Source organism: Acipenser ruthenus, chromosome 24 (assembly GCF_902713425.1).
Source record: "Acipenser ruthenus chromosome 24, fAciRut3.2 maternal haplotype, whole genome shotgun sequence".
Classification (NCBI taxonomy): Eukaryota; Metazoa; Chordata; class Actinopteri; order Acipenseriformes; family Acipenseridae; genus Acipenser; species Acipenser ruthenus.
This window is the reverse complement of record NC_081212.1, coordinates 24,331,282-24,354,634: the sequence shown is the minus strand read 5'-3', so window position 1 is coordinate 24,354,634 and position 23,353 is coordinate 24,331,282. Positions and strand designations below refer to the sequence as shown.

Here is a 23,353-nt window from a genome sequence, read left to right as displayed (position 1 = left end):
AAAATACTGTTTGCAGGACACTTGTTATTTGTATCCTCCTTTTGTGAAACCATTTGCAAATAAATGACTTGCACTAAATTTAATGACATGCACTAGATGTAAGTGCTATGAAACCTAGGCAATTCTATTGATATATTCATCATATTGAAGCACATGTTTACTTTTGTATTGGTTCACCCTTTGTTACAGCACGGTCGCTAAAGACCATTTCAAAGAAAGCATGCTGAACTAAATTCGTAAATGGACCAAGCCTGTTTACCTTTATGTGGTCTTGTAGCTTGATGGTATGTCTATTCATATCTGTAAACACACACATGTATAACCAGGTTTTTGTAAAGGTGCAGGAAGTTCTAATGTGTGTGCTGCTAAACTGTGTAAGAATAGAACACAAGCCCCCCACCTCAAAACATTGTGAAACAGAAACTGCGTCTACACCAGAACAAGAAGCAATGAATGCCAACATATAACCCCGCTCCAGTACAAACAGGCTGCTGTCATTTGTGCTTCACAGCAATAGGGCTGCATGTTTTAAATGTCCTCCTGAGCCTCTTTGTGCTCTGTATAATCCCAGGCATGCCTGATGCTACCTATAATATTAACAATAAGACCTGGGCTACTGCAAATTATTATTATTTATGGATTTATTTATTTGGCAGACGCCTTTATTCAAGGCGACTTTCAGGTGTTACAGGGCCGTACAGGGTTACAATGCAAGATGCAAATACAGTAAGTGCAAATAATACTACTAAAATACAATATGTGCTAGGATAGTGCATCAGCTGAGGCTCCAGTAATGTGGTGCTGAGGTCAGGCAAGTCCAGGGCATAGTAGGAGGGGTGGATCAAGAGATCTACAAGTACAGTCTAAACAGGGGGGTCCTGAGGAGGTGGCGGAAGGCAGTGAGAGACAGAGCAGTTAGGCACCACTTACTCCAGCTGCACTATTACCAGGGCTTCTGACTCTCAGGTGGTACTTTTCACTGTTTTACACTGTGAAACAAATGAAACATCTTTACATTTTTTTAAAGAGATCCTATTGATTGGTTAAGAAAGTATAATAATGAAATGATTTGCCAGCAGTTTGAAACTGGATATTTAAAACCTGAACTTATTTTAATGGGTTCATCTGAAGGCACACTGTATCCGTTCTAACATTCTGAATTTCTGTTCCATTTTCTTTTAGTTGTGGTTATATCACTCAAGTTCATTGTGTGTGGTTCACCACAGCAAGGGACGGATCTTACCTTACCATCTTTTTAGGGCAACCCGAGGTGTAAACCCTGAACCAATACAAGGTACATTTAGCATGATTTTTATTTTACATTTACAGACGACTACCATTTGGGTCTGGACCGTGTTCAGTTCATAAACCAAACTAAAACGACGTATATTTTCTAAAAAGATCAGCTATAACCCTTCAAAAAATCATAGGCGGTTGTAAATGCCTTTTGTAACTTTAATATGATATGAATTATGATAGCATTCTTCAGATTGTATGACAACCCATTCTACCAGAGTCCAGATTAGCTGGAGTCTACTTTATCATTTACATTGCTAAGCAGTGCTCTCTTCTCTACTCGATATCTACACTATAGGGGATATTTTTACATTTAAGGACACAGGGTTTTAGTTTCTATCTGTCTCTCTCATAAATATTTCCACCTTTAAAAAAAAAAAAAAAAACATGTCTTATTTTTTGTAAATGAATAAAGTGTCACATGACCACCATCTGAAGATATATAAAAGGCAGCATCTGATGAAGAACATACAGAAACAGTGTTGCCTGTATCCTCTCTCAAAATAATCTTTCTCCCATTTGAATTGCAGTTTTATATGTTCCTATGTTATGGTGTTTGCACTCATTCGGAGTGGCTGGGCTCTGTTGTTTTCATATTCACTGATCATCGCTTCACTTACCTGGCTTTCAGATGGACTGGAGTAGGAACAGACTTCCTCGTTCAATTCAAACGATGTGACTGTGTGACGTGTTATTCTGCTAACCCCACCTACTTGAAAGGTTACATCGTCAAATGATTGGAATGGAATGGGGAAGGTTCTGTTAGTTCCAGAACTTCGGAGCTCCAAGCCAGGTGAAGGCAGCTTTAGAGAAAAACTCTTATTATACCAACAGAACCCAGAGCCACTCAGAACGACCCAGAAAAATGAACGAACACCATAAAACTGTGCCAGAAATTAAAAGAAGCAATTAAAATTCCATAAGCTACTTAATAAAATCAATAGTAAATATTATTGCTGCTCTACAATACTGCTCTGAACCATGTGATACCTTGACACAAGCCTTCTGTTTGATAACAGGTCACAAGTTCTAATGCATTCAAATCATTCACCACCCACCAGGTGCAGACTTAGATCTCTTTTACTTGCATTGCATCTACTGGAAAATGCTGGTCATGGGAAATTCTTTAAAAGGAAACTATTATCTCCTTTAACTTCTGTTTTATGGTTTCATATTTAGTTCAAAGCCGCAGATGATATTCTGGTCTAAGTGGCGAAACACGGAAGAGATACCACCCACAAAGAAACCAATGGAAGCAATGGACTATTGGAGTGAATGTGTGGAGATATTTAGAGTCACTCGAAAAAAAAAAAAGCATTTTGAAGTGTTTGATCAAGCAGCACCATTAAAACCCATATTGGTCAGGCTCTGTTCTAACAGTCACTTTATTAGCTGTTGACCACTAACTTGCTAACATGTTATCGAATACTGTTCCTTTTTTGTTAATGGTTAGTTAATATATAGTAGTAACCCAGTAATGAGCGAATAAAGGACAGCTAAAAACATTACCTTAACAGCGATCCCTAAGGAATTGTCAACTCCAAGACATTCATGTCACTGAAATAAGGTTACATCTGCCAACAGCCACTTTTTGAAAATGGGATCAGGATCTATATTATGAAACACTTGTTTTAGTTTATAAATAGATTGCTATGAATTAGCACTCTGTCCACACAAATTGAAAAACAGTTATAAGGGCCGGTAAGACCATTTTTATCAGTTATAAACTAAAAAACTACCCAACCTGCCCACAATGCATTTCCTGTACTTCACTATGAGCTTCCCCTATTTTACTGCACAGATATTTAACTACACTAGAAAACAACACAAGTAAACTTTGCTTCAGTTACAGTTTTGTAATTGTCATGTGGAACCTCAATAGAAGGGTTGAGACTATTCCGGAATGGACACAAGCTTGATCCACCAGCAGTTCTAATTCAGTCACAAGGAAGGTCCTACAGTACTTTATACAGAGGAGTTTATATTTGAAATGTGGCTGATGTTTCATGCTAGAAATTCATCCCCAACTGTTATTACATTTCTAATAAAAACAAACGTGTGTGGAATTTCCAAAGGAAGCCAAATGCCTTCACAACACAAACACACGGCTGAAGATAAATGCTTTCCTGCATCTTCGGCTAAACAGTGCTTGGCCGCATCCTTGCATTATTGTTGTTGTTTTATTTGTGCTATTGCAAGTGTAGCCCCTTTTTAAAAAGGCACCAGTCATCGGGCAAGTGGTCTTTGCAGCCCACATCCATATGTAGGCACCCACCTCTGAAATGTACATGAACTAAGAGGTGTGTTCAGTACCACACAGACAAATACAGTCATGCTTGTGGTGCTGACACTGGTGAATCCAATCCGCTTCTTAGTTCTGTATCTACTATATATTTTACCTTCTGCTTTGAAAGTAAACACCAACCCCTCTGCTCCCTCACCTCCTCTGGCTGTTACACATCTACAGAACTTCTTAACCTATGAAACTGCTTCTGACCTATTTCCCCTTTTGGATGTGTGGTGCTCCATCAACACGACTCTAGACAATCTCCATGTTAGTCTTTAGTTGACTTTGGAGGGCTGAGCATAAAGCAAAAAAAACAAAAAAAAACAAAAAAAAAACACAGAAGCAACAGTCAATACAACTCACGATTTCCAAATGACACAGAATCAAAATGTTGCACACATTCTTGATTGTGAAAGACAACTACAAGCCTATGTTTTATGAACACATTTGTCATTTCCTGGGCTAACTGCCTCCTCCTGCAAATGCATTAAAAAAAAAAAGAGTTGAGAAGACATTTTTTAAAAAAGGAATTATTTATCGCCTTTGCTAGTTCCTTTTCAGCTGCATGCCGCCCTGTTTTCATACATGAAGTATTAGATGAGACTCATTGCATTGGTTGCATGGCTAAAAGAAGAGTCTGGCTGCATGCCAGGTTGCCACTCAGATGTACAGTAAATGAGTGTGCTGGGGCTTGTTTTATGTTCATGTTTATTTCAAGCCTGGTGCTTTTAATAATTTGCATATCTGTATATGTGTCCTGGAAGTTACTTTGAGCAACTGCACACCGAGTAACCTCAACTGTGCAGACATCAGTGCCTTCATAACAAATACATACATTTAGCAAATACATCAATTAAGATGGATTTCCCCAAATCCATGCAGACTATAAAACATTTACCATACTGTGAAATACATCAGCAACAGGCACGCTCACTGACAAAATGAAAAGGGGAAATAAAGGTTGTTTTATTGTATCTAAACTTGGACTTTGAATGACTGATTAAAAGGGAACTTATGGAGAACCTGTAACACTGGGACAATTTCAGGACTGATTGTTTGGGCTTGTGTATGAAGCATGATGCAGTCCTATGCAATGATGAAAACTTCTTGTTTAATATTTGAGTTGGGCATCTTTCAAGTAATTTCTAAACCCAAAGTTTACAAGTCTAGATCAACATCAAGCTGCAGTAATTTTAACCAGGCGCACTGAGTGGTCCCTAATTTTAGGCATTGAAACCACACTAGAACATGCAATCGCCTCACTGCCTAATATGTACATGCACTTTAAAGGTTATGCTACTGTAATGAGTACAGCGTCATACATTGGTTTCACCTCCTGGGTGTGGCAAAAACATCGCCTCCACTGAACCTGCATGACGTCACAAAACGTTGTTATTTAACAGGGATGACTAATGTATAACAATAATCCTAATAATAACTAATACAACAAAAGTACTACAGTACTAACATTAGTTTTATGAAGGCGTTAAACAAATACCTATTATATTAAGGCAGTAGCCTACTACATAAAAAGATACCTCTGCCCCAATTTTTTTTTTTTAAATGTCATAAACTAATTGAGCTGTCTTTCAGTGATCAATTACTAGAAAATGCTCCATATAGCTAGTTAGAATATTTGCCATATAAGGAGGAATGCACCTTTCATCAGTGTTTCTCTAGTAGGACTTCTACACCCTAGTCGCAAAACAACAGTGGTTTTATTGGGTGTCTTTTAGAACCTGTTGAAATTAATATTAGGTTTAAATTCAAAGTTTGTTTGCTGTAATAAAGATACATTAATGAGGCGTACTCAGAATCCACTTCCACCTCATAAGAGCGCCTGCTTGAATCTAAGCAACAGAGACTTTACCGGAAACGAAAGTTTTTTTTTTCTTCTGAACTTCTTTCGTAGCAGCCAGTGAGTCAAAAAGAGGAAAAGATACCAGCAGAATACATCCTTGGCGTTTAAGTTTTGCAGTTCCTATTTCTTCCCCCTTCTCGCGTCATGGTGAATGTCAAACCGGACAGTAAAAGGGGGCAAATATTTGCATTTTCTGAGAGATAAGACCGTCTTCAAGTGATTTCATCCTGACATAGCGGATCTTAGCTGTTCTATATCATGGAAGATGTGAGTATGTTCTGCAAGACATTGCACACACTTTCGTTTGCCGCAAACTCTTGATTTTACATTACTTAGGAACATTGTTGTTGAAGTTACCGCTCTTTTAAAAAAAGATATATTTACAAACAACCCTCGATGCAAAAGTGTTTGCTGTTGACTTCCAGGAAGTTTCAAAACAAGGTAGCGCAGTGTCTACGCCTTTTTTAAAAAAAAAAAAAAAAAAAAAAAAACAAGACAGGCTTTTGGTGCTGAGCTTACACTACCAGCTTGCCTTGCATCGCTGAAAAGCCATCGGTTCTGTTAGTAATAATATAAAACCGGGGGAAATAAGACGGTATGTTAAAACCAATAGATCGAAGCATTTTATTATCAAAACAAAACAAAACAAAACAAATAACAACCGCTATTATTTGACAGGAGAGCTTTCATCATATTTTTTTCTTCAAATTCTTGGTACAGTAATAGATGTGGTGGGTATAAGGAAGCACTTATTTATTTTACTGTTAAGGGTTTTTATTATTATTTTATTTAGCAGTTTTTAGGTACATGTTTACAGGCAGTCCAGGAATTAGAAAATAATAGACAAAAAAAAACGCCCATTCAAAGCATATAGCCTTCATGAACGTGGCGAGAACTCAAAACTCACACTCATTTTAGACCTGTTGATTTCTCCGGTTTATAAAGGCAGTTCAGATAAAATATGGGACACACACACACACACACACACACACACATATATATATATATATATATATATATATATATATATATATACATACTAGTCTCACGAGTTAACTGTAACTACACGGGAGGGTTCCTCAAATTTACACCAACAAAAAATGAACCATTTCCGTTTCTTTTTATAATTTATTTTAATGTTACGAGCTTATAGATTGCAATGGAAATGTGACATGTATGTACCGTCATTGCTATTTAGACACACATATATTTATACACAGTATTTATATAGTTGTTTGTTTGACAGGGTTGTGTTTCACCCCCACTCGCCTGCTTACACATTTCGTTTTAGTGTATACTTGTCAATCAAAGATGCGCTATTTTAATTAACCGCACATGGGTTTGTCTTAGCATAAGCCATACAGCTGTCCAGCATTGCTTGTCAAGCAGCTGTCAACCGGCAAAGCTTGTCTTCTGCTCCAGCATACACAACCTATTAAACAGCACCATACCACTGCATAACAAGGGCCAACCTGGCCACCGTACATGACACGGGCCAGGCTAGTACACCTTTATTTTACAGTTATATGAAAAAAAAAAACCCTTAGCACAAGTTTTGTTCACTTGACTTACGATGACTTCCAGATAATGAAGCCTCATGCTGATGAAGTCTGCTATTCAGATGAGGTGATTAAGTTGTGGTTACCTCCTGACCAGGGCAGATTGGAAGTCGTTACCAGCACGGTTGATGGTGATTCGGCTGTTCTCCCTCACAAAATGAATTGTACTGTGAATCGTTCTCTAGTGGGATTCTGCAGGAAAGGGTTGGTTACATGCACAGTACACTTCATAAGGAGGTAGGAGGGTGCATGACCTACACACTGTGAAAACAGGACTTGCCCTTACTGTACTCAGGGGTTAATTTGATTGCCCTGTACCCCGCTGTGATAAGCAGCAGCTGGATTTTATTTAGAGCAGGATTCCGGTGGATTGCATCCCCCACTTTTTATTCGGGGTAGTCCCAGGATAATCAAGGAGAGGTGGGTGATGCAATCCAGGATGATTCACCAGTGCTGTAAAATGCGCCAAAAATCCAGCTGTGGCTTTTCCCAGTGGGGTATAGGTTGATCAAATCAACCCCTTAGTCACATTAACCACTGGTGAACACCCAGCCTTGCAGACTTCCATTATGTAACCAACGTTTCCCTCCCCTTTGTGCTGTTTATGTGTAATGTTCCTCTTGTGTTTGAGTCTGTGTTCCAGAGCCAGCAATAACAGGTACTGCAGAGAGATTGCCACACGTGTAGCTGCAGTAACATGTAATCATCCGCTTTGAGTAGTAGTAGCAGCATTTGTCTGCATCACCCCAATGGTAAGATGTATCGGTTTGGATTAGAAATATGTGTGTTGGGTCCCAAGGCGGATTGAGGAAATGTATACCAAAGTTTAAGTCCCCTGTTTTTAAGCAAGTGCAGAGGCAACGGCACGTTTTCTGAGACGAATAAAACCATTGTGACGGTATCATATGAAACCGTCGAGGAAGGAGCAGTTCGGTTATTGTTCTGAGTAGTTTCTTGCTGGTTTCATGCTGTTAAAATGATGGTGGTTCTCACTGGCTTTTCACTTCAAAATAGGGCTTTGTAAAGCTTTTGGATGTTTTCCATACAAATAAACTAGCCTTGAAAGTCCTGCACTTTGCATGTTTCATGTTTAAAACATTGATCAGAATAGACTAGTATTCGATTGGCTAAACAACAAGGGTCTGTTGTCTTGTATAAGAGAGGTCATTGGGCCTTATAGTGTGGGTGGGGTCATACACAGTACTGCTTGGATATTGCTACATCAAGGCCCACTCCTTCTGGCTGACCTCATAGACTTGGCTGACCTCTAGACGTAGCTGAGCCTGTGTGAACTATCAATAACCCACTGGTTTCCAGCTTTGTCATAACTTCTGGCATGGGCATCTGGCTGTTTATTGTAAGGCTCATAAAAATGCTCAGATGATTTGGATCGCCTGTGGATTAAACCCTTGGTGAAGTAAAATGAGGAAGCAAATATAACCGTAATTCAGTGTCAAATGGAGAAACACAGCCTGTACTCAAAATAAGGTTAAGTGCATGTACTTTCCCAGTGTTTATTTTCTTACGTTCAATTTCCTTTTTTTTCATCTAAAATGAATGATTATGTACTGTAAGAAGCATGTATACAAAACGATGCAGTCTTGATAAATTAGTATCAATGTGCTGTTATAAATGAGTATTTCTTTGTGGTGTATCCATGTTACCCATTATAAAAAAAGTAGCTCTATTTTATGCCCAGTACCGCTGGTGCAAGCCCACTTTAGACAATGGAGGTGGCACCATAACTCACTTAAAAGCGGAGCCAAATGTTATTATAACTTTCTAGCTGTGCTTAGGGGTGTACTTGCATCGCTCTGCCATTTCCTTTCATTTGTATTTATTTTTAAAACAGTGGCAACCACTTTCCTTCGCCTACAGTCAGGCTGACTGCACACAATAATGCTATTCTTGCATTTACCCGCTACAGTAGATAAGTCTTCCTAATACAAACAGTTTTCATGTGCGCTCTTGCAGTCTGAGTTTAGGTTCACGGCTAATTTAAAATGCGGATTTTACATGTATACATGGTGGGTTTTTTTTTTTTTTTTTTACAATAACATCAATACTAAGATGGAGTTGCGCTTCTGCCTAGTTTTACACCTGGGACCCTAAAGCACTAGTACAATTTATTGCTTCAAGGTGACAGTGTGTCTGTTGTGAGCGAGGATCCAGATCTCCTGGCTCTGTTTCCATTGACACAGTTTAGCTGAACTGTACTGGTACAGAGTGCACACACATGGCAGAATTTCCACACCTATCACAAAGTTTGTCAACACAGGAAATCTGTCACAGTAACTTACCAGGTCAGCAGTTTATTTATTTCAATTTTAAAATAACTGTATTTGCAACTGTGGTAAAGCTTTGCAGATGTGACAGCTTTTATCGTCACAGTATCTGCTGTTTAAAACAAAAAAAATGTGTTCAGCAGTTCCTCAGTGCAATCTTCACAGCACCCACACAATTACTGGATCTAATCAAATTTTCCAGATAAACTGTTTTAGTTTTTAAAGCTTAAGAAGTCCTTTACCCTGTACATGATTCAGACTGTAATATGGTACATGGTAGATGCTAACTGTAGCAAAGACCGTTGGAATTAAAACTCTTCAACCAGCTACAAATTACACTGTCCCAAGGATGCTATTTTATTCATGGTGTTGCTAGCCTTATCATGTATTAAAAAAGAGAACATTACACAATTATAATAACTGCATACAATCATTGAATTCTCCCATACCCAGGGCTTTGCAGGTTTCAGCTGATGAACACATGATCACAGCTCTGTAGCAGAGCTATGAAGAGAAGTGGACCGCATTTTAGTCTGGATTGCAATCACCTTGTTTCAACTGACCAAATGCTATTGTGACATTAAACCATGCCAGCCAGTTTTTATCACAAATGCACCAGGAGGAAAAACTCTTAACTAATGTATTCTTCTTTCTTTTTAGAGTCACTTAGTGTCGTTTTTTTGAATAACCCCACAAATGTTATCTCCCTTTAGTGACCGGTTAATTCAGGATTCACCGAATTGCTTGCTGATGATGTGTTCAATTAGTATTGCTTCTTAAATGAAGCTGTGACAGAATTGCTGAGAGCTGAATGAATGTACAGTGTTCTGTATGTGCCATTCTAATTCCGTATGGCTTTCTGCTTCATTAATCAGTTATCTACCCTGCTGTCTTCCCATGCTGTGCAGGGTGTGAAGGAGGATAAAACCCAGCAGAAAGCTGCAAAGTTTGACGGGAAGGCTGGCTGGATTAAGAAATCCTATGGGAAGTTCCTGGGGACATACAAGGACCGCTACATCCAGTTAGAGAAGACCCAGCTTCTGGTCTATGAAAATGATGTAACGTTTCTTCTTGAAATTACTGTTTAGTTGATGCGTTTAGCTCGTGACTTGAGACATGGGGCAGTAACACAGCCCACAAGCAATGTACAAAAAACACTGTGGTCAAAATGTTGAATTCAATTTTACTTAGAACTTGGTGCTACCTGGTGGACAAGTATTACAATTGTCATAGACATGAATAATATCAAACTGGCTTATTTTCTAAATACAGCCCTTAGATAACAAGCGAAGAGATGGACAGTTTAGGAAACGATCTGTCATTTCTAGCAGCCCTAAGGGGCACCAGTACAGTACTAGTTTAATGACTTTGTAGTCGCCACAAGTATGCTTATATATAGCCTTGCAATAGAACATTTTAATAAGGGCTGTGAAAATGAATGCCACTAAAATGGTACGGTAATGTGTCTGGTACAGTATCTTTCTGATCTGTGTCTATCTTTTCGTCTCTTGTGTAGGAAGAAAAGACTTGCATAGAAACAGTGGACTTGGAAAGCTATGATAAATGCCACGAATTACGAAGCGCTTTTAAAAAGAAAAACAGACTCATTTTAATTCGAGCTGCCAAGCCTGTAAATAAGGTAAGTCTTGCTGTATAAGTCCTTTAGCTTTGCAGTGTGTACAGGTTATGATTAATGTTTTGATGTATGAGTGTGTTTAGGAAGACAACATACAAGAATAAATTCATACACACTAATTAAAAGCAGAAAAGTGAGTGTATGTATTGGAAATGTGCAAAAACATACTGGGATAGAAGGTCAGATATTTATCATTTACACCAAAATGTACATCGCTCATTTGAATTTTTTTTTTTTTTAAATGAGACAATAAAAATAAATACATTAGGTATTTTAATACAGTCAGCTTTTTTGTGAAATGTTTTTAAATCTTTTTTTTTTTTTTTACCTTAAAAAAACAGAGTAATTTACACTATGGAGTAAAAAGCTTTGAGGATCATTTTGTATTGATGACCAAACATTGTACAGCAGGAAGGATATAGTTTATACTGAGACAGGCCAATTTAAACGGCACACCCCCATGTCTCTGTGTGTGGGACCACAACAAACACTTCTCCTTGCCCATGGTCTGTGTTCAGTGCTCACAAGGACTCTTTCCTGTATAGTGTCGAGTGTCAAAATGAGCTGAAGCTGTACGGTTTTCTTGCTGGAGATTAACTACATCGCAGGTTGTTTTTTTTTACAGCGATAGTTAAACATAAGCCTGTATGTTTATGGTATATTTAAATTTTGTCGTGGTGGCCTTGTCTTTTTGTTCACGCACTCTTCTGAAAGCAATACATCTTTGCACGTGTATCACCTGTCCCTTTTTCACACACAGTCACGATGATCATTATGGTCCATGAAAACTGTGTAAATGCCTTTACATAGAACCCCATGCAATCACTATACTCAAAAAAGTTCTTTCAAAGATAAACTAAAGGATGTATTGAATATTTTAAAAGACAGCAGTGCAGTTTTATGTAAAATTCCATAAACAGCCCATAAATTAAACTGCCATGAATATCCCCTCTAATACATATCCTGGAGAACTTTTCAACCAGGGATTTGGAAATATCCTTACCTAGCCCTTTTCACAGCCTGTTTTCTTAACATTTTTTTTTTTTAGAAGAAACATTTTTTTTGTTCAGTTTACTTTTCCTGCCCCTGGTTTTGGCAGAGCTACCCTTTTCTCAAGTCACAAGTATTTCCTCAGCGCATTAATCACAAACGGCAGCACAGTTAGCCTTTTGGGCTCTTCTGTGTGATTGATGTCACACACCTCCTCTCTGTATTTTCCGTCTCAGGTTTTCCATGTACTGTACTGTAGCGAGGCTCTTCACACACTCTCATATGTTGTTGTGTGACTGTGATATATCTTTATGACACTTACCCAGCGAGGGAATATTTGTGGCCTCATCAGGCACAGCCACAAACAGGTTTCAAATCCTGTGCCTCTCTGCATAGAATAAAACCATGTCTTTAACTTTGCATCTAAAGAACATGATGAAAGAGTTTTCACCATCATGTTGACACTGTATATACCTGAAGGGTAATGCACAGAAAGTGGAAGTGAACTCTGAACCCTGATACAAATCTCTGCTGTATATACATTTTAAACCGACCAAAGCCAATATAAGTCTCTCATTTGTTTAGAAAATAGACACGTGAACATGAAATCTTAGCATAAAACACACTTTCTTAAAGAAAAAGGACTAGCTAAAATAGAAGCCAGGTCCAGAGACAGCAGTAACAGTGGATTTGTAGGCTGTACTTGTCTGATTAGGCCCTGTGCCCTAATTATGACCTAGAGGTTCCACCCTCTGCTGGCTTAAGAGGGTAATTCATTTTCCATACCTACTCTGCCAGCCTTCTCTGTCAGACAGCTACAGTACTGTACAGTATATGGAACCATAGTGTATTCAAGGAATTGTATTGTGACACAAGGCAAAAAGATGTAACGTCTTGAATTCTTAACAAGAAGAAGATGGTCCTTGCCACAGATAAAGACATCACTGCACTCTCAAAGCTGCTGAAAATGCTGACACGCTCTCCACACACATTGAATGCATTGGACTGGCTGTGTGCACAAAGTCATCACTATCTGTGTTACAGTCTCACACCTACATTAGATGGAAAGGAAACATGGAGAATGTACTTACAGATATAACAAGTTAAATGGGCTGGATAAAATATACAAGCCACTTCCCCTTTTATATGGATTTTGGCCTCATGCAGCATTTCCATCCTGACTCAGTCACATGACACGGTAACGCCTGCTAAAACAGGATTCTTCTGCAGTTTGGTCCAGTGGCCTGAGCAAACAACAAAGAGCCAAGAGAATCTGGCTTTGGCTTCACGTCATTGACCTCGTGTTTGATTTTGGTCAAGTCACCTGAACAAATTGGAGCAGGTTTACTAAACTTTTAATCCAGTGCAAGGTCAGAATTTCTAATAGGAAAAGAAACTTGTCAACATTATAAAAGCCATGAACTAAGCAGCCATCCTGCTGCTACTGTATGCAAGCTCTGTTTTAGCAGTAATACTAAAAGAAACGTGTACAATTCTTAGACTAAAGTTTCTTTGTGAAGAAATGTCTTCAATGGTGAAGAGAACTGTAAATCACATTCTCCTTTGTTTTTAATTTTATAAGAAACATTTTCAGCATGGGCTTGTGAGGTAACAACCTTCTTAAAGATCGATATTTATAAAACCGTTCGGGGTGCAACTGATTTAAAACAAAATATGAATAGGAAATAAAATAAAAACAGTTATCGAAGTTATTGGTAATCCTGACCTGTAAAAAAAGAAAAATGTGGAGTTTTTTTCCCTAACATGCTTTTATAAGCACTGTCTCTTTCTTCAAAATCAGCATTATTTAAATGAATTCTGCACAGCAGGTCTTTATTGCCTGAGTATCTGTTTTTATGACTCCTGTTTGATTCCATGCTGTTCAGAGCGCAACCAAGACTGTATTTGAATGCTGATACCTGACAGTAAATCACCCCACACAGCTGTACCATAATGTTCCAAAGCTATCACACAATGAGAATTCAGTACAGGTTGCATTTCTATTACCTGCAGCCAGAAACGTTTCATATGATTTAACCCTAGTGATGTCATGGGAAGGTTTTCTTTCCAACTTCCTTTTTAAATTACCATTCCTGTTCACTCAGCAACACCTGTATTAAATACAATTGTGCTGTAACATCAGCTGACGTCCTAAGGTTGACTAGGTTGTATGCATTTAAAAAACACTTGCTAATACATAACTAAAACATTTGCAAATTTACAATGCCAAAATACATTTATAAAATAGACACTGCTCTTTTGTTTGTGTGTTGAATTACATTGTATTCATGTTAAGATGAGCCATTATCATTTAAAAAGGCGTGTTGTTCCAGTAACACGTGGCCCTATTTTCACCTGTGCCATAATGACTGGGCGTGACTTATTCATTTTAGTAAGGTCAAAGTTCTCAAACTTTCAATAATTACATCTGTTTCATATTTTATTTTTATTTTTCTATTTTATATTTAATGACCCCTCAACTGAGACATTTAAATAAACACATGTTAATTAGCGCAAGTGGAAAATCTATCCCATTCCAACTGTCCCATGGGAAGTTAGAATGAGCAGGTCTTTGACCAACATACAGTAAGTAACAAGAATGGCTTATACTGTTTATAGCTAAATGTGAGCAATGAAAAGTTTTTATTAAGATTCCAAAAGTCTTAGCAATGCTGGCAATTGATCCTTAGAGCTACAGTACAACACTGGTCACAATTGGCTGATATACTAAGTTAGCCTTGGCAACCTTAGAATCTAATCATGAAGCTTTGGCAACTACTGTGTGTGATGTTTTTAAAAGTGACAAAGACCTTCTTGGACTGCAGCTCGGTCTAACTTATCCAGTCTCAAAAAGAGCTCTCAGCTCGGTCAATTAGAATCCCCACACTGCTGAATCCTAATTACTTTACGGATTGCATTTTCTGTTATTTGGGCCGGTCAGATACAGAGATGCAGAGTGAGTATAAATTATTCTGAAAATGTATGTCGGAAATGACGTAACGTTTTCTAATTAGAAGTTCCTTGGGATAGGAGCCAGAAAGTACAAACCAATAATAGTCTTATGCCATACACAAACGTGTTTTAAAAAATCAGATTTGTTTTTGATTGCTTTTAGTTTAGTGTCTTGATCACAAGACAGTTCATAAAAAAAGATTTCCAACACACCATTAAGTTTATTAGGGTAAAGACACTTCCTCTATGTGCATTTTTAGAAATGTGTAATTGAGAAGCAGATGCAGAGCTTTAATAAATCCATAAACCGGTTATAAATCCTTCATGATTTAATGAGGAAACAAAAGATGGAAGGAATGCAAGTTTATTCGTTTTTTTTATATAGATCTAACAAATTTAACCTATAGATATTACTATACACTGAACACACTGTATTGAAGGTGTGTTGGTGGTGTGTGGTAGAGTTTTAGAACTGTGCCAATGAAAACGCTCTCTCCAGTTTGACCGTTTTCTGACATGGTGAATGGAGTAATCGGACTGGCAAAGGATGCTCTTGACTATGCATTGTTAGGCTTATTGGTCAAGAAAATTGGTGGAGTTCAAGTCCATAATATTTCAGTTCAGAGCCTCCCAATTGCTAACCGCTATATCATTTGGGTTTCTAGGTAAATGATATCAAATTCCAAGCTCCGAGTCCTGAAGAGAAAGAAGCCTGGATCAAAGCCCTTTGTGATGGGATCAACAGAGCTAAAAATAAAATCTTTGATCAGGTAACCGTTTCCTTGTGCTTTGTAGGCTTCTGCAAAACAAATCTGAGAAGCAGCTGATTGATTAATCGGTTTTAATGAGCATTTTTTCATTGCGGACTAATGCGGACACTTCAATATTTAGGTAATGTAAAAGTGAATCTCAATTCAAACAAGGTGGATGAATTGAATCTGATTAAATGTATTCATAAAAGCAAACAGCTAGGAGCTAGGATTGTCCAAGGCTGGACGGTCTTTGAAAGTAGCTATGGTATTTATTGCAGTTAGAATATCTGTTCATGTGTAATATTTAAAGTATGACATGTTTTTGTTTAGGTTTGGTTAAGATAATGTATTGAATTTCTCTCTTAGGTTAAGGTAGAAGGCTGTTCTTTAGAACATGTGACCCGCACAAGGCCAAAAATGCAGCAATCACGAAGGCCACCAACAAGAATACATATGAAGGAGGTAAGCCTTACCGTACCTGCCATAATAACAATGACATGAGAGTTTCTTCCACGTGTGTAGGTCATTTCATTGTGTTTATAATTTTATAATTTGTTTTAAATGAATGCCATTTTGGTATAAATTAAGGTTCTGCATCAGTATCGAGCTTTAGACCAGAAAATGTATTAATTCTATCTTCACGTTTCAGCTGGCAACCTCTTCATCAGATGGAATCCTGAGACTGGATCTTGACATTGTGGACAACACTCCCAATGGAAACCACCCTGTTCCAAATGACACAGCGGCTCTGTCTACAGAAACTGCTGATGAGGATTCAGCTCCCCCTCCAAAGAAGATTTTCAAACCCCCAATGCCTCCCTCGAAAGAAAACAAACCCAACCCTGAAGAAACTGAAGAGGAGTCAGAAGACGTTGAAACTGTAAAGCTGCCTACACCCCCTACCAAACCAAACAACACGTCTAAAGACACGGTCAGCGAACATTCATCTCCTCCTTCTCCACCCGAGAAAGTGCTCAAGCCACCCATGCCTCCTTCTAAATTGAAGAAACCAAGTGCTCCAGCAACTGACAAAGAGACAGAAGATGCTCCTGCTCATGTCAGTCATCCTGAAGACACTTCTGAGCCCCCAGCACCTCCTACTAAACCAAGCAGCACTTCTGAAGATAAACCTCCCCCATCTCTACCCAGCAAAGGTCTCAAGCCAGTTATGCCTTCAAAAGAAAATAAACCAAATCCTCCAGCTGGTGGCACAGAGGATTCTGCAGTCCCTGTTGTTGCTCAGGAAGGAACCCCAGAGCCTCTCTCTAAGGAAATTCAACCTACTAAAGAGGAGGCTGAAGATGTTCCAGTTAATGAAGTTAGTACCATTGAGGAAACTGTACAGCTTGCAAAACCTCCTCCTAAATCAAAAGACCTGTTTCCAGAAACTGTCAAAAATAACTCTGCCCCTCCTGGTCCTCCTAAGAAGAAGCCCCTTCTGCCCCCTAAAGTAAATGCTTCCATCCCACCAGAAACCAACAAGGTTTCAGAAGATGCCACACCTGCAAAAGAAGTTATGAAACCCCTTGCTCCTAAAGAAAATATTACAAGCTCGCCAGCAGCTAAGGAAAAGATAGAAGACACTCGTGTTTCAGAAGAAGTTCTGAATCCACCTGAACCCATGGAAGATGTTTTGCTTGCTCCAGAACCAGAGGCTTCATCTGTCACTCCTTCCCCTGGCGACCCAGTACCTCCTCCTAAGATTGTGTTCGAAGATGAAGAAGGGCAGTTAAAAGATGGTGCCCAATCCAGTAATTCTGAAGACGAATCCGACAATGGTGACATCAGCGCTTCAACCACAGCCCTAAATGGCAGCAGGGAAAACCTGGATGAGGAATCAAGTGAAGACCCAGCTGACACACCAGAGAACACTGAGCAAAGCCTCAAAGAAGGTGATCCTGCTGCTGCTTCTGAGGAACTGAAGCATGAAATCATTCAAGATGCAAACACAACATCTTTAGATGGCCATCATCGGCAACGAGAAACCAAGAAACGACAGTTAGACACACGCCCCCCTGTGCCTCTGAAATATGTGTCAAAAGTCAGATGTGCTTCTCTGGGCGATCTGTTGTCTGAATCCAAAGTGAAAGTGCAAAATGAACCGCTTCAAGAACCCGGTTTAGGGTCTGAAATCAGCGATTTGGATGAACTGCAAAACAATATAGCCTTGGAACTTGAAAAAACAGAGGCGTGCCTTCAGGAAATGGAGGAGGAATCCCTGGCAGCTGATGGAAGTAAAGGGACACTAGCGGGTAAGTCATCGCAGAAAGAGGAGTCGCCAGAAGAGATCCTGAACAAGGCGATGGAAAAGCTGACGCAAGCCAATGAAGTCTTACAAGAAGCAAAGAATATAAAAGAAAACAAAACAGAAAAAAACGAAAGGAGGAAAAGCTGTTGACTGTTTTTTAAAGCAACATTCTTTCATGTAAATTATGTCCATAGTACTTACAGGTACAGTACCTTTTAAAAATGAGGGTGTACATTTATTTTTTTTTCTAATAAGGAGCTGTAGGCATAGCTATTATTGTTGCACAAGAAATTCTTAACCTCATATATTACACTTATATTATCCATTTCATTTTGATTTCTGATATCATTTCAATGCATATTAAATAAACATTTGCATTCAGTCATTGTAAACACTGCGGTTCCTTACTAACACTGTTCAGATTTCTAAAATATAATGAAGTATAAGTATATCTTTGTAAATGGTTAGTACCAACTGATATGTCTTCTTTAGGATAAAGGGCGGCTCTTTTTGTGGCAGAGGCATGCTAATAAAATTCACATCCATTAATTAAAGTCACGGAAAGTAATAGTCTGCCAAGTAGTTAATTAAATTGCATGAAATTAATGGTGTAAGAATATGGAAAAGTACTGAAGTGGATGTGAGTGAGCTTCAATACGGTATTTTTTGTCATTTTTTTATATATATATACCAGAAATGTTTGGAAGGCCTTCTTGTTATTTCTATAGGCGGATTTCAGGAGGTTTTTTTTGTCATGTTGTGTATGTATAAGCTGAAAATTGCATAGGTTTTGAAGTTGTCATTAAAATGCAAAGCCTAAACACCACAATCACATCTAAATTCTGCAACAAACAGAAGCTGCTATCAGCATGGGTTAGCTGAATGTTAGCCAGAGGCAATTCTGTTAATACTGGTGTGATGTTAAACACTGTACAGCACAAATACTGTATCCGGTGTGTAACTAAACCAATGTAAAAGTGTATTCTCTCAGTCCTAGATCTCCTGCTCAGTATGATTGGTGCCCCATATTAAGCAGTTAATGCAATATCACTTCTGGGTGTCGCTGCAGGACCCCTGCTGGTATTCTAGAATCATGGGTGCCTCCACCTAGCAAGTTTCATTTTGAGGGGCTTTGTTTTCACAACAACATCCAAAGAGGCCAAGTGACTTTGTTATCACCCTGAAGAAAATACATGATTTTTTATTTTTTTTGTTTACTAGTTTGATGTACAAATGAGCACTGATCAAATGCTTTGTATAATCAGTCATGTGAGTCAGTACATGGATGTGGTATGTTCATTGTGTTATATTACACTATTTAAAAAAACAAACATCAAAAACAATAGTTGGCTAACTTTTAATACTCTGTGAATTCACTGTCATAATGTACTAATTATCATACACAAAATTGTGTAGTAAAGATATGTATTAATCATATACAGGAACTAGCTGGAATGAATTATGAGTTATAAATAGTAGTCTGTATACTATAGTGATGGCCTAATGAAGAAAACTGGGGAAAGATATTTCAAACTGTATTTGCCGTATACAGAAAACTGAAACGGAAAGCCTTCATTTCCAACTCTTAACAATGCGCGTTTGTACAAGCTATGCTTTGTATGCCATAAATAATCCTCAAAGCCTTAGCATTAGACATGTAAAAGAAAAAGCTGCTTTAATGTATGTTTATATCAGGGGCAATGTAATTTAGCAGAAACAAAGTAGGTTCTCTTTTTGGACAATTGTCTTGCAATTCAGAAATGACTCCAGACTGTACTTGCACTTTGTCATGGTGTCAGTTTCCAAGCTGTGTGTCTGAAGCGAGGCAACAACCTTTTGTATTACCCTGGTGTCTGGGGCTGTCAAACCTGCCACTGTGTGCACACAGGCCAGTACTGTATTAACATTGACTACGCTTTTAGTTTGAAAAGTTTATTTGGAAAGTTTAGTTTCACTTTGTCGCTATGTCAGAGTCTCTTCTGTAGCTGGTGCACTCTGTTCTGAGATCAATATGACTATGTAGATATCAGGAACCATATTGAAAGTGTTAGTGTTGTTGCAGGGTAGTACTGTCCTTCACAACTTCTGCTTTATCCCAGGCCACATATGGTTTGCAGACATGCAGATTCTTTTTTTTATAACAGTTTTCTATGCAGTTTTTTTTTTTTTAAGTAAAATTGTTAGATTTTTTTAAAATTTTACAACCTGCATAGTTTTTTTTTTCTATTGTTGATCCCATTTAGGTGAAAAAATAAATGTTTTGTACGTTTGACTGAATTGGTCACCAGGTTTTACCCAGAATACTTTGCCTATTTAGTGCGCTAAGGAAGTTTACAATCCTTTGCAGTCGGCAGTCTTTTCACTGAAACTCTGTAAGCTAGAGAGCGGACAGATCAAGGTATTCAAGACAGGTAGCTAATAACACAAAATGGGTGTTCAAACCTCATCGTTGTGTATTGGATAAGAAAAATAAAAGTATTTTATTCACGCGTGCAGTGACTAAAATATATTGGATAAACTATTTATTTTAAAAAAATATATTGCACTGTTATGTAATATATTGTACTGTAAAATAAAAAGCATGTACTAATAACAAGATTTTATTTGCCTTTAGTAATTCTGAATTGAAAACTTCTAAAATGTGTTGCTGTGTAAAGTATGTCTTAATAAAGGTAGCCTTGTTTTCACCACAAACTCTTCTGTTGTGTTGAGAATGCTGTTAAATACGGTCAAGCTCCTCATACTGAGATCACTGTACTTCACTTGAGAAGATGCGAGGCACTCTTGTTTGGACACTACTGTGCATTTTCCACAGGGGTCACGCTGTGCTAGCGACCGCCACTTCACAGTACCAGCATTTCATGCATTTTATGTTTAAATGAAACACAGCACAAAAGTGGGCTGAATACATAACTTTTGACAAACCATATTACCATGCAAATAAGGAGCAGGCACTGATACTTGGATGTGTGCTATTTCCTGTGAAATATCTGTTACAACTTTCAGGGAGGAGCAGACTGGTTACTATGTGAGGCTGTGACTGACCTCAGTGCTGTAGGCTATCAACACCAGTAAGCTGCTTACCAGAAAGGACAGCGGGCTAGTTTTTAGATAGGGTTATTTACTCCCATGTAAGACTAACCAAACAATGGGGCTGAAAGCAGCTGAGCTGAGCTATTCTGTTATGCAGCTGGTTTTGGACACCCATGAAATGCAGGCAGGCAGAGGTTAGACTGTTTAACTGTATTATAAACAGCTGAGCCCAACACAGCCTGTAGTTAGCTGATTCAGGGTGAAGGCCACAGGAATCGTATAGCTTCAACCACCTTTTCCTCCCCCCCCCCCCCCCCCCCCCTCACTGAACAGCAATGTACACAGACACAGCAGGGGCTGGACAGTCTAAACTACACAGACAGCCTTCCAGAAGCAACAAAGATATCGAGACAGAAAAATAAATACGGTGTTCAAGACATTTGTGACAGTAAACAGTGCACTGTATGTGTTTGGAATTAAGTGCGGCTGTTCACTCTTGCTCTAACTCACAGCGGTGTTTCTGAAAGAGTTTTATGATATTTGTTAACCAATGTCTCTATAAGCATAGCTCCACAATGCTGTCTTTTTTTAAAAGGCATGTTTATTTTATATAGGTGTATTCACCAGGCCCAAGAGATGGCTAATATTTCCATTTCTCATCTTGCCTTTACATATTAGATTGTTCTGCAGTTGAAGCAGTTATAAATACATGGCAAAACGGCATTGTTAATGGTGCGATTTTGCAGAGGAAAGGTTGCAGCAGATTCTCTCAGCTCGTCACGTTCCGGCTCTTGTGCTTGCAGCAGCAGAAGGGAGATATGAATAGACGGTAACATCTGACTGTTGCTTCCTGTGTGATTGCAAGTGAAACGCCCAAGACCATTATATTAATACTTGCGATGCCTTCTTACCACCAAGAGCGTCACAGCCTACAACCAACACCGAAAAGGGTTTTTCCTGTTCATTCACTTTGTATTTAAGGAAGGACACGCAGCAGTCAATTCTCAGATGCTGGTTCATTGCCAGTACTGATGTCTCTTTCTCCTTTGATTGTCTGCCATCATGAAGACAATATTCGACCACTATCTACCATTAGGCTACATACTGGAGAGGTAGGTAGTTTATAGCAATCTGCATGTACTGAAGGCAGGCAGTACTGTATGTTAAAACCCATACAACATGGCTCTGTATATACACTGCAAGCAACACACTTTTAACAACACACAACACTGCACTATTTTCAATACAAAGCCCACTGGTTTAAACTATTAAAACCGTGTTGCTGTGTGTTCATTTACCAGTTACTTTCTGTTACCACCCTTTTCTTTTTTCAAGAGCACCTGCATTACAGGATGTGGTTCCCATCGGTTTGACACATATTAGCCTTTCCAGCCAGCTCCCTTCTAAAATGAAAAGGGCGGTGTATTGGTCTTTGTAACAGAAACATGCTTGCATTATGGTTAACATTGTGGCAAGCAAATTAGGTTTCCACCTCTTACAAATGCACACGGACAACACGCAAGTGTAACAGGCATTCTAGCAATAGCAACACACCCCACATGTTTGATTGACAAACATAAAGGTTAGAAATAGATAAGCCTAAAGTACATCTCCTTATACATGGTCCACTTTCCACATAGTGATTTCCAGGTTTCAGTATACACCGCTTATAACTCTAGAGCACTCTGGAAAACAGATACCAGTGTTTTTTTCTATGCTGTACTTTGCAATGGTTTCACCACAGGTTTAGAAATAATAATGATAAGCAATATTATTGCAATACACCCTACACTTTCAGCACATTTCCAGCGACACTGATAGCTGCTTCACTCTCCCACCCCCAGTCCCTGCCCACACTTAATAGTTGTCAAGCCTTATTTCAATCATATCAGCACAAATGGGCTGACTCGTGTTGATGTTTTTAGAACAAACAGCTATGACACTGGAGGTAGATTGAGCCAATAAAACCGAGGTGCCTAGTCAGGGGCTGTGATTGACAGGTTCTGAATCTTACTGTACTTCCCCTATTGCTGACCTTCCCTTTCTGGGAATAATAATTAACAAAAATGAAACAATGTTATAAAGCAAATTGACAGTTCAGTTGTTTCTTCATATCTTTCTTCTTCGAATCATCCGTAACTATGTAACAATCAGTAATACTAAATTACCCACTGCACGCTGCGATGCTGTTCTGTATTTCTCTGCAGTTCAACCCTTTGAGGGTGATGGCTTGTTGGTTAGAGATCGCCATTGTGTCGAATTGTTTCTTCAATGACTCCATTGTTTAAGCTGCTACGACTTCCTGACAGCTTAGTTTGGAACTTTTACAAGCCTAGTTTATGCCCAAGTGCAGTAAGGGGGCTGTCTCCTCTAATCAATTTTAATTTTAAACAGCCAGTGGTTATCTTAAAATGTGATCCCAGGTTTCCTTTCCTCGCTTCCAGGATGCAGTAG

At 38.6% G+C, this 23,353-nt stretch overlaps 1 protein-coding gene across 1 annotated transcript; it reads left to right on the top strand.

Moving 5' to 3' along the window:
- The first annotated feature begins 5,354 nt into the window (after window positions 1-5,354).
- On the top strand, window positions 5,355-20,560 carry LOC117429032 (pleckstrin homology domain-containing family O member 2-like). The gene is made up of 6 exons (XM_058998892.1): window positions 5,355-5,711; window positions 10,197-10,346; window positions 10,805-10,927; window positions 15,532-15,636; window positions 15,985-16,080; window positions 16,268-20,560. The coding sequence occupies exons 1-6, from the start codon at window positions 5,703-5,705 to the stop codon at window positions 18,014-18,016; spliced, it is 2,232 nt and encodes a 743-aa protein (XP_058854875.1). The 5' UTR covers window positions 5,355-5,702; the 3' UTR covers window positions 18,017-20,560.
- Window positions 20,561-23,353: the final 2,793 nt, after the last annotated feature.